This window comes from Cololabis saira, chromosome 10 (assembly GCF_033807715.1).
Source record: "Cololabis saira isolate AMF1-May2022 chromosome 10, fColSai1.1, whole genome shotgun sequence".
In the NCBI taxonomy this organism is placed as follows: domain Eukaryota; kingdom Metazoa; phylum Chordata; class Actinopteri; order Beloniformes; family Belonidae; genus Cololabis; species Cololabis saira.
Window position 1 is genome coordinate 37388197 of NC_084596.1, and position 13252 is coordinate 37401448.

At 40.0% G+C, this 13252-nt stretch overlaps 1 protein-coding gene across 4 annotated transcripts in view; it reads left to right on the forward strand.

The window, feature by feature from the left end:
* The first annotated feature begins 648 nt into the window (after positions 1–648).
* Positions 649–13252, forward strand: part of LOC133453013 (solute carrier family 12 member 7-like) — a 38310-nt gene continuing 25706 nt past the window's right edge. For all 4 annotated transcript variants that reach the window (XM_061732828.1, XM_061732831.1, XM_061732832.1 and 1 more), the window contains exons 1-3: positions 649–1452; positions 10369–10463; positions 10810–10935. In XM_061732828.1, the coding sequence (XP_061588812.1) occupies positions 1305–1452; positions 10369–10463; positions 10810–10935 (369 nt within the window). In that variant the 5' untranslated portion in view covers positions 649–1304. The remainder of the gene's footprint in view (positions 1453–10368; positions 10464–10809; positions 10936–13252) is intronic.

The following is a 13252-nucleotide window of genomic DNA, read 5'->3' on the forward strand; positions in this document are numbered from 1 at the left end:
GAGAGCACACTGTTGTACAAAAACATGGTCATTTCCATCTCATGTTCTAACACTACCTTATATTAATTACATTCTGGCAGAGCCACCCAAAGGTGCTATACCTAATAAATACAAATGAAAGACACGGATACAGATGGACCAAAAAAATCATTTTCAAAATTCAATATTACAAGATCATAAAATGTAAACATTTAAGTGTTGAGATAAATAGTGATATGACTGTAAAAGGAAGAACATTATTACAGAATATTACAGCGCAGCGTTTGGGGACAGTTGCAGGTTCAGTGAACAGGGTGGGGTGGAAGTGACCCACGTAAAGGGTGTTTCCAGCGGGCGACACTTCATTAAGGCTAAAGTCTTGTTAAAAAAAAGGCTGTGGGTATAAGATTATCATTACCACAAGTTGGGAAACAACCCATGTTTCCTTGTGCCCATTGTTTTTCAAAGGACACTCCTTTTCCCCCTGTAGCTGTCATTGTCCCAGACTACGGAGGAAAGCAAGCGTTCAAGGTTTCCAAGGTGTTTCCTTTGCTGCTACAATAAGGAGAAGCATGAGAAAGTCGTGTCTCTCATGAACATCAGCACTTCCCTGTTACCCAGAATGCACTGAGGGAAAGGTAACACCCACTTTGTTTACCTAGAGGAAGCCGAAGAAGAGCCGGCTGCTGGAAGGGAGTGGAGGAAACCCAAAGCCTCAAGACTGGAACAGATCAAAGACTGTTCAGGGATTTTATCTGTAAATAGTATTATTATTGTTTAACTTTTTCATACTATCTCCTTTTTCTTTTTTTTTAACGGACTTGTAGATAATTTGAACTTTTGGATTGGAGTTAGTTTATCTTTTGGCACTTACATGTGTGAGGGTTAGATATGGGAGAGTCAGAGCAGAGGGAGGAGCTGCAGGGTTCTCATGTCAGGGCTCTTTCTAATGGTAAATAGAGGGTCACATGGGGCAATAGCCTTGGAGCAGTGGGAGAAAAAAGGGAGGGAAAGGAACAAGGAGGGAGAGGGACAAAATACCCTGAAGGACTTTGGTCTGCCTCATGTGCTGGGGCAGTACTTTCACCCTGAGTTTAAAGGACACTACAGGTAGAAAGGAAACAAAGGAATGCCATGTTGTGGTTAAGTTTAACTTTAAGTCTCGCAGAGATCCTGACAGGGTTTTAGATGTTTGTTAAAAACATCTCAAAAGACTTCATCTAAAGACTTTTAAACTGTGGGTGTGAAAGTCCACCGGCTACTACCACCTTCCTGGTTGTCATTACACCTGTTCAGAGTCTCTTCCGGGCAACAGAACAACCAAGATGCCCACTAACTTCACCGTGGTGCCTGTGGACGATGTGAAGGAGGGCAGTAACGGTGGGGCTCCGGAAGAAGAGAGCAAACCTATCAGTCTGAGGAAAATCTTTCAAGATAAAAAGGGTGTGGATAACGTTCAAGAACCTCATTCAGGTAGGAACACATTTGAAGACAAAATATCTTCTTTGACTTGCTGACAAACTCACATACCAAGAGAGTTGTTTTTTAGGGGGGCTGATGTTAGTTTTGCAGGTATGATGAACTGAATAATTCATAATGTAAGCCAGCATTTTTCAACTGATGCATGCTCACACACTCCTGTTGTAGCAGGCACATGCTTCACACTCGACCGGCTGGAACTTGCAGGACAACGTCACGCTGAGATGGTTGGGAGGAGGGAGAGTGTGTTGCTACTTATACTTTTCCACCCTGATTGATGGCTCAGACTCTCTGCCTTATCAAGACGGTGCTGCAGAGTTGCATTTCCAGAATAACCAAGGAAGCTATCACATGTTTTACTAGTGAAAATAAATGGTATGTGAAAAATGGTTTAAAGATTTCAAAGTGGAAAAGTGTGCAGGAGATTAGTTTACATTCCAAAATTACAGCCTGCACGCTGAAGTACCGGTATCTGAAAAATGCAGATGCACACTGCCTTTGAGCAGAAAATGTAGAGCAAAGAGAACGTTTTATAACACCAACCATAAAAATACAATATAAGCTCTCTCATCTGTTTAAACTTATTTTTCTGAGAAAGTCAACAGCTATATCACAGACTAAATGACAAATTACCCTGTTGTTACTGTTAATTTAAAGGAGCTGTATGTAAGAGCAATAATAAAACAAATCATAAAATGACCCCGATATGTCAACAGACATTTAAAAATCATGTTCATTCCAAATACTTATGTCACTGACAACAGCAATCAATCCCCTGATGGAAATTTCCTGAATCTGTCTCGTTCTCTCGACATTGTGTGACAGTTTGTTCCACACTTCCCCCGTCTGGATCAGAGCACCTTGTGTCTGCGCTTGGTCTGATCAGTTGTATTGAACAACAGACACGCGCATCATTGCACATATATTTATTGATATGCACAGACTAGTACACATTTAGGTCTGTAATGGAACGTGACTGTTGATATTTATAAGGGAAAAAAGGAAAAAAGAAAACGAAAAAAAAAAAAAAACGGCCCATAGCGCGAGGCCCCTTGGGGCGCGAGGCCCCTTGGGGCGCGAGGCCCCTTGGGGCGCGAGGCCCCGTGCGGTCGCACTGTTCTCACACCCCTTGCGGCGGGCCGCAGATAGCTCATGTGGAACTAAGATTTGTTGCAGTTCCTCGGCTGACCGCTAGAGGCTGGCTGCAAAAGCGAGTCATCTCCATCGAGTCCAACTTTAGAGCAGGAATAAGCATATTTATAACCTGGTTCAAAAACCTGGTTCGGTCTCAATTGTTTGATTTCACATCCATGCCAACTCTGAAGGGGTTAAATTTCTTTGTACCACAATTTATATTGTAATTCGTTTCAGCTACCCAGCATTAGCTCACTCACTCACTCATCTTCTTCCGCTTTATCCGTTCCCGGGTCGCGTGGGCAGCAGCCTCAGCAGGGATGCCCAGACTTCCTTCCCCCCAGACTTCCTCCAGCTCTTCCGAGGGGAGTCCGAGGCGTTCCCAGGCCAGCCGAGAGACATAGTCTCTGCAGCGTGTCCTGGGTCTTCCCCGGGGTCTCCTCCCAGTGGGACATGCCTGGAACACCTCCCTAGGGAGGCGTCCAGGAGGCATCCGGTACAGATGTCCAAGCCACCTCAGCTGACTCCTCTCAATGTGAAGGAGCAGCGGCTCGACTCCGAGCTCCTCCCGGGTGACCGAACTCCTCCACCTGAGGCAGGACTTCTCCCAGCATTAGATGGAACAAAATTGTGTAGCAGGGGCTTCAGGGAAGATCCTAAGTCTGGAGGTCCTGCTCTTGATGCAGGGAAGAGGGACAGCAGCACATGTGTGGGGTGGGTGTTGTCCTTTATGATGCAGGAGGACTGTTCCCTGCATCTTTCATGGATTTTTCTATGTCTATGGTTTCTACCTTCAACCACATTATCTGGGTGTTAGTTTGACTATTTCACATTTGATAAAATGTTTTCGGCTGTGTGGTATTCAAAGTAGGTGGACAGGAAATGGGTATAGAGAGTAGTGGAAGAAACGCATGAAAGACCGACACACTGGGGTTTGAACCTGCGCTGCCTGCACAAGGGCAATGGCCTCTGTAGGTGGTGCCCGCTCAAACCACTGAGCTATCCAGGGCCCAAAGGTTTAAGTTGATTCATATAATGTTTTAGATTTACAGAAAAATTGCAAGTTTTGGACAAGACCCTGAAGGGAAAAAAAAAAAATTCTTTGTGTAACAGCATTTATTTGGATCTTTGCAGTCGCAAACAACAAAAAACTGTCACCTACTACACCCCTGTGACTTTGTTTGGGGCAGCCTGGGTCTGAGAAATGTATCATTCAGTTAAGCGTTCAGGTTTGCAGGACACTGTTACCGCATAGATCCAGAGTAAGTACTAATGTCTTGCGTCCTCATCTTCTTCTACATCCAACTTCACATCATACAGAAGTAATTCATCACAATGATTTATGAATGATTATAAAAGAGGCCCCACCTGCATAAGAGGGAACAGGAGTTGAGTCGAGCTGTGACTCCGTCCTCAACAACCGGCTTCTTTGAACAGTCCGAACGTTCACGTGCACGAAGAGAAAGTTGAATTATTGCCTTAGTCCGACTGATACTGAAGTTTTTAAAAGCGATGTTTACATCTTAGTCAGGCTGTTATCGACCCGAACTGGAGCTCTTGAAATTGAGCCATTAGAGCCAGAAAATGAGGTTATAAATCGAGCTGTTCCAGCACGTATACGCAAACCACGGTTAGCCGAGCTACTGACTCCCCCTTATTTTTTATGTTTGCATTTTGCTACTTTGGCCATGCAATGGACTTGTCCAGGGTCAAACCCAGTTTTTTGCCCATAGAGAGCTAAGAAAGAAATAGGAACAAGCACGTACAGATGATAGACAAATCAGTCAATTTTGGGGCTTTCCTTCAGGAAATTGCGTCAACTTTTGAAAGAGGGAAATAATATGTCTCTTCTAAAGGTCTGTTACAATTACCTGTGGAATTTTATTCAGACAGCTTAGGTCTTATGTTGAGAAGCATTTCTTTCCATTATTGCTATTAGTATGCCACACAGGCCCAAAACTCCAGCTCAAGCACAAACCTGCATGGTCATATCTACAGCATATCTCAGGGAGAGGAAGCTGAGGGCTGGAAAATGTAAACAATAAAATTAATATTGTCAGATCTAAGAGGAGAAACTCAATATTATATTATGATCATCTTTTGCTGTAAATACTAAACCATTTGATTACATTTGTTTTTCGTTAGATTGATTGCTCTTACTTGTCAAATGAATGCCCTTCCTGGGGCAGGAAAAGACTGTAGAGCACTCAGAAGGACACGCACCCTCAGATACCGCCATGTGCTGATTAGACAAGATGCTAACTATACAAACATTTAATTTCATACACAGTATGACCGGTGTCATGTTTCATATTGTCCCAGTTTCTTCTTCTTCTACATGTTTTGGCTGACATGCATGTAATGTTTGACGGCTGTTTAGGCAACATTAGTTTTGTCTATAAATCTCTATAAAATGTCTCTGCAGTGCAGCTGGTGTACCACACCGTAGCACAGTAGCACAGGAATCTCTGCTTTGGTGATATTTTAGAAGTTCACTCCGAGCCGTTGGACGTCTGGCTTTTCTCAGTCTCTTCAAGAAGACAAGTCACTGCTGAGCTTTCTTTACAGGTGTTAAATGTCCAATGCAGTTCATTTGGGATGTGGAGTCGTAGGAATGTGATGTTGTTAAGTCAGCCCAGTTTGTCTCCATTCAGGTGGAGGGGAAGAGGTGTCACTTTCCTGGCTACAGTCCACAACAATCTCATTTGTTTTGAATGTGTCCAAGACAAGGTTTCTGTCTAAACACCACTGTGCCAAGTGTTGCACTTCCTCTCTGAAGTGGGTTTCACCTGTTACCAGTTCCACTGTAGTGGTGTAAGCTTTGAATTTTACTACAGTGTTGGAGGAGTGGATGGGCGAGTAATCGTGGGTTAATGAGGGGAAGAGGGCCGGGCTGAGAATACAGCCCTGTGATTCTCTTGTGTTAAGGGTGAGAGAAGGTGATATGCAGTTTCCAACCATGACGTTTAGGTCTGTTGTTTAGAAAATCCAGAATCCATGAGCAAGTGTGATGGTTAGCCCCCAGGTGAACTAGTTGCACAGTTGGTTGAAGGTCATTGTATTGAAAGCCGAGCTGAAGTCGACAGATAACATTTTGGTATATGTGTTGAGATACTCCAAATGGGACAGTTTAGAGATGTTGTAAGTAGGGATAGGCGGTATGGACTAAAAAATGTATCAACATAATTTCTGGCATTTATCCCAATAACGATAAAAAAAATACCAATATAAAAACGTCATCAACGGGAATTTTCTTTCTTTCTTTCTTTCTTTCTTTCTTTCTTTCTTTCTTTCTTTCTTTCTTTCTTTCTTTCTTTCTTTCTTTCTTTCTTTCTTTCTTTCTTTCTTTCTTTCTTTCAGGCTCATATCTGTCTTTCTTTCTTTCTTTCAGGCTCATTCTTTCTTTCTTTCTTTCATTCAGGCTCATTTCTTTCTTTCTTTCTTTCTTTCTTTCTTTCTTTCTTTCTTTCTTTCTTTCTTTCAGGCTCATATCTTCCTTTCTTTCTTTCATTCAGGCTCATTTCTTTCTTTCTTTCTTTCAGGCTCATTCTTTCTTTCTTTCTTTCATTCAGGCTCATTTCTTTCTTTCTTTCTTTCTTTCTTTCTTTCTTTCTTTCTTTCTTTCTTTCAGGCTCATATCTTCCTTTCTTTCTTTCATTCAGGCTCATTTCTTTCTTTCTTTCTTTCTTTCTTTCTTTCTTTCTTTCTTTCTTTCTTTCTTTCTTTCTTTCTTTCTTTCTTTCTTTCAGGCTCATATCTTCCTTTCTTTCTTTCTTTCAGGCTCATTCTTTCTTTCTTTCTTTCATTCAGGCTCATTTCTTTCTTTCTTTCTTTCTTTCTTTCTTTCAGGCTCATTTTTTTTCTTTCTTTCTTTCAGGCTCATTCTTTCTTTCTTTCTTTCTTTCATTCAGGCTCATTTCTTTCTTTCTTTCTTTCTTTCTTTCTTTCTTTCTTTCTTTCTTTCTTTCTTTCTTTCTTTCTTTCTTTCTTTCTTTCTTTCAGGCTCATTTTTTTTCTTTCTTTCTTTCAGGCTCATTCTTTCTTTCTTTCTTTCTTTCTTTCAGGCTCATATCTGTCTTTCTTTCTTTCTTTCAGGCTCATTCTTTCTTTCTTTCTTTCATTCAGGCTCATTTCTTTCTTTCTTTCTTTCTTTCTTTCTTTCTTTCTTTCTTTCTTTCTTTCTTTCTTTCTTTCTTTCAGGCTCATATCTTCCTTTCTTTCTTTCTTTCTTTCTTTCAGGCTCATATCTGTCTTTCTTTCTTTCTTTCATGCTCATTCTTTCTTTCTTTCTTTCATTCAGGCTCATTTCTTTCTTTCTTTCTTTCTTTCTTTCTTTCTTTCTTTCATTCAGGCTCATTTCTTTCTTTCTTTTTTTCTTTCTTTCTTTCAGGCTCTTTCTTTCTTTCATTCAGGCTCCTTTCTTTCTTTCTTTCTTTCTTTCTTTCTTTCTTTCTTTCTTTCTTTCTTTCTTTCTTTCTTTCTTTCTTTCTTTCTTTCTTTCTTTCTTTCTTTCTTTCATTCAGGCTCATTTCTTTCTTTCTTTCTTTTTTTCTTTCTTTCTTTCAGGCTCATTCTTTCTTTCTTTCTTTCATTCAGGCTCATTTCTTTCTTTCTTTCTTTCTTTCTTTCAGGCTCATTTTTTTTCTTTCTTTCTTTCAGGCTCATTCTTTCTTTCTTTCTTTCTTTCAGGCTCATATCTTTCTTTCTTTCTTTCTTTCTTTCAGGCTCATTTCTTTCTTTCATTCATTCAGGCTCATTTCTTTCTTTCTTTCTTTCATTCAGGCTCATTTCTTTCTTTCTTTCTTTCTTTCAGGCTCATTTCTTTCTTTCTTTTTTTTCTTTCTTTCTTTCAGGCTCTTTCTTTCTTTCATTCAGGCTCATTTCTTTCTTTCTTTTTTTCTTTCTTTCTTTCAGGCTCTTTCTTTCTTTCATTCAGGCTCATTTCTTTCTTTCTTTCTTTCTTTCTTTCTTTCTTTCTTTCTTTCTTTCTTTCTTTCTTTCATTCAGGCTCATTTCTTTCTTTCTTTCTTTTTTTCTTTCTTTCTTTCAGGCTCATTCTTTCTTTCTTTCTTTCATTCAGGCTCATTTCTTTCTTTCTTTCTTTCTTTCTTTCAGGCTCATTTTTTTTCTTTCTTTCTTTCAGGCTCATTCTTTCTTTCTTTCTTTCTTTCAGGCTCATATCTTTCTTTCTTTCTTTCTTTCTTTCTTTCAGGCTCATTTCTTTCTTTCATTCATTCAGGCTCATTTCTTTCTTTCTTTCTTTCATTCAGGCTCATTTCTTTCTTTCTTTCTTTCTTTCAGGCTCATTTCTTTCTTTCATTCATTCAGGCTCATTTCTTTCTTTCTTTCTTTCAGGCTCATTCTTTCTTTCTTTCTTTCTTTCAGGCTCCTTTCTTTCTTTCTTTCTTTCTTTCTTTCTTTCAGGCTCATATCTTTCTTTCTTTCTTTCTTTCTTTCTTTCTTTCTTTCAGGCTCCTTTCTTTCTTTCTTTCTTTCTTTCTTTCTTTCTTTCTTTCTTTCTTTCTTTCTTTCTTTCTTTCTTTCTTTCTTTCTTTCTTTCTTCTTTCTTTCTTTCTTTCTTTCAGGCTCATTTTTTTTCTTTCTTTCTTTCAGGCTCATTCTTTCTTTCTTTCTTTCTTTCTTTCAGGCTCATATCTGTCTTTCTTTCTTTCTTTCAGGCTCATTCTTTCTTTCTTTCTTTCATTCAGGCTCATTTCTTTCTTTCTTTCTTTCTTTCTTTCTTTCTTTCTTTCTTTCAGGCTCATATCTTCCTTTCTTTCTTTCTTTCTTTCAGGCTCATATCTGTCTTTCTTTCTTTCTTTCATGCTCATTCTTTCTTTCTTTCTTTCATTCAGGCTCATTTCTTTCTTTCTTTCTTTCTTTCTTTCTTTCTTTCTTTCTTTCTTTCTTTCTTTCTTTCTTTCTTTCTTTCTTTCTTTCTTTCTTTCTTTCATTCAGGCTCATTTCTTTCTTTCTTTTTTTCTTTCTTTCTTTCAGGCTCTTTCTTTCTTTCATTCAGGCTCATTTCTTTCTTTCTTTCTTTCTTTCTTTCTTTCTTTCTTTCTTTCTTTCTTTCTTTCTTTCTTTCTTTCTTTCTTTCTTTCTTTCTTTCTTTCATTCAGGCTCATTTCTTTCTTTCTTTCTTTTTTTCTTTCTTTCTTTCAGGCTCATTCTTTCTTTCTTTCTTTCATTCAGGCTCATTTCTTTCTTTCTTTCTTTCTTTCTTTCAGGCTCATTTTTTTTCTTTCTTTCTTTCAGGCTCATTCTTTCTTTCTTTCTTTCTTTCAGGCTCATATCTTTCTTTCTTTCTTTCTTTCTTTCAGGCTCATTTCTTTCTTTCATTCATTCAGGCTCATTTCTTTCTTTCTTTCTTTCATTCAGGCTCATTTCTTTCTTTCTTTCTTTCTTTCAGGCTCATTTCTTTCTTTCATTCATTCAGGCTCATTTCTTTCTTTCATTCATTCAGGCTAATTTCTTTCTTTCTTTCATTCATTCAGGCTCATTTCTTTCTTTCTTTCTTTCAGGCTCATTCTTTCTTTCTTTCTTTCTTTCTTTCTTTCAGGCTCCTTTCTTTCTTTCTTTCTTTCTTTCTTTCAGGCTCATATCTTTCTTTCTTTCTTTCTTTCTTTCTTTCTTTCTTTCTTTCTTTCTTTCTTTCTTTCTTTCTTTCTTTCTTTCTTTCTTTCTTTCAGGCTCCTTTCTTTCTTTCTTTCTTTCTTTCTTTCTTTCTTTCTTTCTTTCTTTCTTTCTTTCTTTCTTTCTTTCTTTCTTTCTTTCTTTCTTTCTTTCTTTCTTTCTTTCTTTCTTTCTGGCTCATTTCCTTCCTTCCTTCCTTCCTTCACGTACGTTGTGCGTGGATTTAACGCAGAATCATAAATCAGTTTTACACAAAAACGTCATCAACGGGAATTTATCGTTTTTACCGCGAGATGACAAATTCTTACCGTGGGGAATTTTTTTGACGGTTTATCGTGAACGGTAAAATATTGCCCATTCCTAGTTATAAGTTGGCGCTCCTGCTTGCTGGTCAGCACATTACTTCAGTGCGTGGCCTGGTTCCCTGTCTAGTCCTGCTGCTTTGCAGGGGTTGATCTTCCACAGGGTGGATCCAACCAGATGGCGCTGTAGGACAAGCACACACTCCTGTCTGGAAGGCAATGCTGTATGAGCGCTCTGTTATTGTTGCTAGTTCATAGTTTCAGTAATGTCAGGAAGTGAGTCATCATGGCAGGTAGGCTGTTACAGTTTTTTAAAATCTCTCCACATCCCGCGTGGGTTGTTACTTTCAAAGTGACTCTCTGTTGGTGTCTCTGCCAGCTTCAGACCTGCAGGCAACATTTCATGTACTGAACAGGGACCATACATTTGTTTCACACCATGGCTTTTAATTTGGGTAGACCTTGATTGTTAAACTGATAACATTGTCAGCACAGAGGGTGATGTAATAAATTAACTGTATTCCTCTAGGCAAGTTCATTTGTATAGCACATTTCAGCAACAGGGAAATTCAAGGTGCCTCTAGGTATGTTATTTCCGCCAACACCTCATTGTTTTTAAAACATCCCTGCAGCCAAAAGCTGTTTTTTTCACTCCATTCTTGAACAGTCTGAACAGCTGAACATGTTCTGCAGATTAGAGGTCAGTAGGATGATTCCCTGCACCACAAGCATGATGACTGGGGTTGTCGTTCTGCCGGGCTGCTTAGAAGACAGAATCTCTGGATGAACTTCTGGAGGTGTAATCCCAGCATCTGTGTTTTTTTTTCTTTGACTCTAGAAGGAGAAGATGATCAGAAAGAGTCCAGTCCATTCATCAACGGAGAGCAAGACAAAGAATACAGTTATGAAGGGAAGAACATGGCCCTGTTTGAGGTAAGAAACATAGCTAATCCATCTAATGGGTCCCGGATACATGAATTCCACTGAGAGTCCTAAAGAACTTAATTTTAACTGTTATTTTATATGGTTGTAGCAGGTTTCAAACATTCAGAAATGGAGCCAATAATGACATTAAAAGTATATATTTATATAGTGCTTATACAGCGCTTCAAACGTTTAGTTTGTCTTTTATAACAACATTAACTGATTAAAATTAACTTCTAAAACTTACACAGACTCAGTGCAAGGATGATAGCATGGGACCATCAAACCTTTTGGTTCTGGTTTAGGTTTATGCAAGTTTTTGTAAGACATCGTATTTGTTTTCCTCTGTCTTCAGGAGGAAATGGACAGTACCCCTATGGTAGCATCACTTCTCAACAAACTGGCCAAATACACCAACCTTACCCAGGGAGTTCGTGAGCACGAGGAGGCTGAAGATGGGGTCAGGAGAGTCGCAGTCACGGTACGTTCCTCTTGTATAAGGTGCTTTCAGAGCTGTGGCCCGTTTGTTTTGTTCAAATTCAGGGGCTAAATCGATAGTTGTTTCGTTTTTCGTATGTGGCGTTTGTGTTCACAAGGCAACCGTCTGTAGCGGTTCAAAGCTGTTAACAAATGCCATGCGCGAACCAGCTGTTCTCTCATTGGTCAGAAATGAACGCGGAAGGAGTTTCCTCTTCCGTACCCTGGGAAAAACAACAAGCCCCTTTCACAGAGAGGGCGCAAAGCGCAGACCGCCGCCGGCGATCCCATTCATTTATGTGCTACCGGCGCAAAAGCGGACCGCTCAGCCGCCGAGCTCAGCAGCGCCTGCCGCTGCGTTTGCCCCGCGCCTGCCTGCCCGAATTGAACATTTTTTAATTTCACCGTGCCGCGCTGTGACGACATCTCGGCACGTCCAATAGGAGAGAAGGGAGAAGAGAGAAAGTTGTGTCCAATAGGAGAGAAGGGGTTGGAGGCTGCGCCGACTCTTCTCCTTGCGCCGCGGTCGCACATACACATGAATGGAGTTGTGTCGGTTTCTGTGTCGATTATGTTCTTACTGCAAATAAAAAAAACGAACCGCTCCAGGTCTGGAATGGAAGCGAGCCGAGACCTCCTAGGAGATCTCGGCTCGCTTGTTTTGTGCCGCATCCGAGCGCGATTGCTGTGTTCAGATATTCCAAACGATCCGATCTTTAGGGGGAAACGTTCCCTGTTTCGGAACAACTGCTCCAAACGGGACAGGTGTGAAAGCACCCTAAGACTGCAGTATCTTTAATCGTGAAAGTTTATCACTATTACCTTTAATCTCATTCTTTTTTGATAAAGCTTTAGGAGTAGAAGATTAGATGTTTTATCTTCTGATTGTAGGTACAATGTAGAACAAAAAAAGTGCCTTTGAATCAAGCTTCAAATACGGTTTTTAGCTTCTGTACTCTAGTTGTATCTGTGAGGCAATATCGTGAGGAGATGAGGCATCCCCGAAACATATCTAAGATAGGTACTGCATTTTAAAGAAAATAACTTTAGCTTAACCTTGTTGAAAAATGCCTTGACTGAAAAGTAGCTAGTGTTTCAAACATTTGACCTATTTACACAGCTCCACGTTTGCACCAACAGTTAACTACTTTGCCCCTGGGCTTTCATTATTGCAGAATGTCCTTGTTGCAGCATGGACATTGTGTGATGCCTAATGCCAAAGTGGTACAATGTAAAAGTCCACATTATAGTGCTTGCTCAAAACACTATAAAATTTATGAGGTTTGTATGACGTTAACTGAACATTAACCTAGATTTTGTATCTGCAAGGTACGGTGGTGTAACATTTTCACTTCATAAAGGATGGCTCAGTGTATTCTATAAGAGATAATAAAGGCAGCACTGAACTTCCTTTCTGTAGCATTTCAAAGACTCCTAACAGTTCTTACCACGGCTGCCACTGAGATCATTCTTGGTCATTGGAACTTTTCCAAAAAAAAAAAAAACTGGATCAAAAGAGTTATGATTGGTGTGGGGGTGTCTTGTAGTCTTGAATAACAGCACCGGAAAGGTTGGTAAATAAAAGGCATGCCTGACTAGGCTTGGATGATTTTTTTAAATTGTTTTTTGCACCTCAGCAAAAGAGTTAAAGGTATAGTCCTTCCATCCTGAGAGTAGCCAGTGAATAATGTGTTCAGAAAAAGGAAAGAAAAAAATCTGACCTCTCTGACAGCTTTAATCGTGTAAAAACTCTGACCAATCTGTTCTTTGCGCACCGAATGAAACGGATTGGTCAGCGGACCAGAGGATTGGCAGGGGGGAAAGAACCAATCAGATGCCTTCATTTTAAGTTTTGCGTATGCGTTCATTGTTGTGTCTAAAAATGATGCGCAGTGCCCACCCAATCAGAAACGGTACAGATTTTCTGTGATATTTTTTTATATTTATAAAAAAATAAAATTATAAAAAAATAAAGGATCCCCATAACTTTGATTGGGTGGGCAGGACGCACGTTTGTTTGGGCACAGACCACCCCTGCCCCCCCTAAAACCGGCCTCACTTACAGGTGAATGAGACATGAGGTAGTTTTGTTGAAAATGTGCTGTCCAAAATGTCCTGGAAAACTGGATTCCTGCAAATGCGCGTTCCCCAAAGTTTGTGGGGGCGTGGCTTTGGACGGAGCGCTGACGGGAGGGGGGGGAGGGGGCGGGGCTTAGAGGAGGGGGCGGGGCTTAGAGGAGGTGCCACTTTCAAATCTTGCTAGCTCTCCAACATTACTGACTATAGCTTTAACCCTCTTCATTAAGATCAGGTTTTGATAG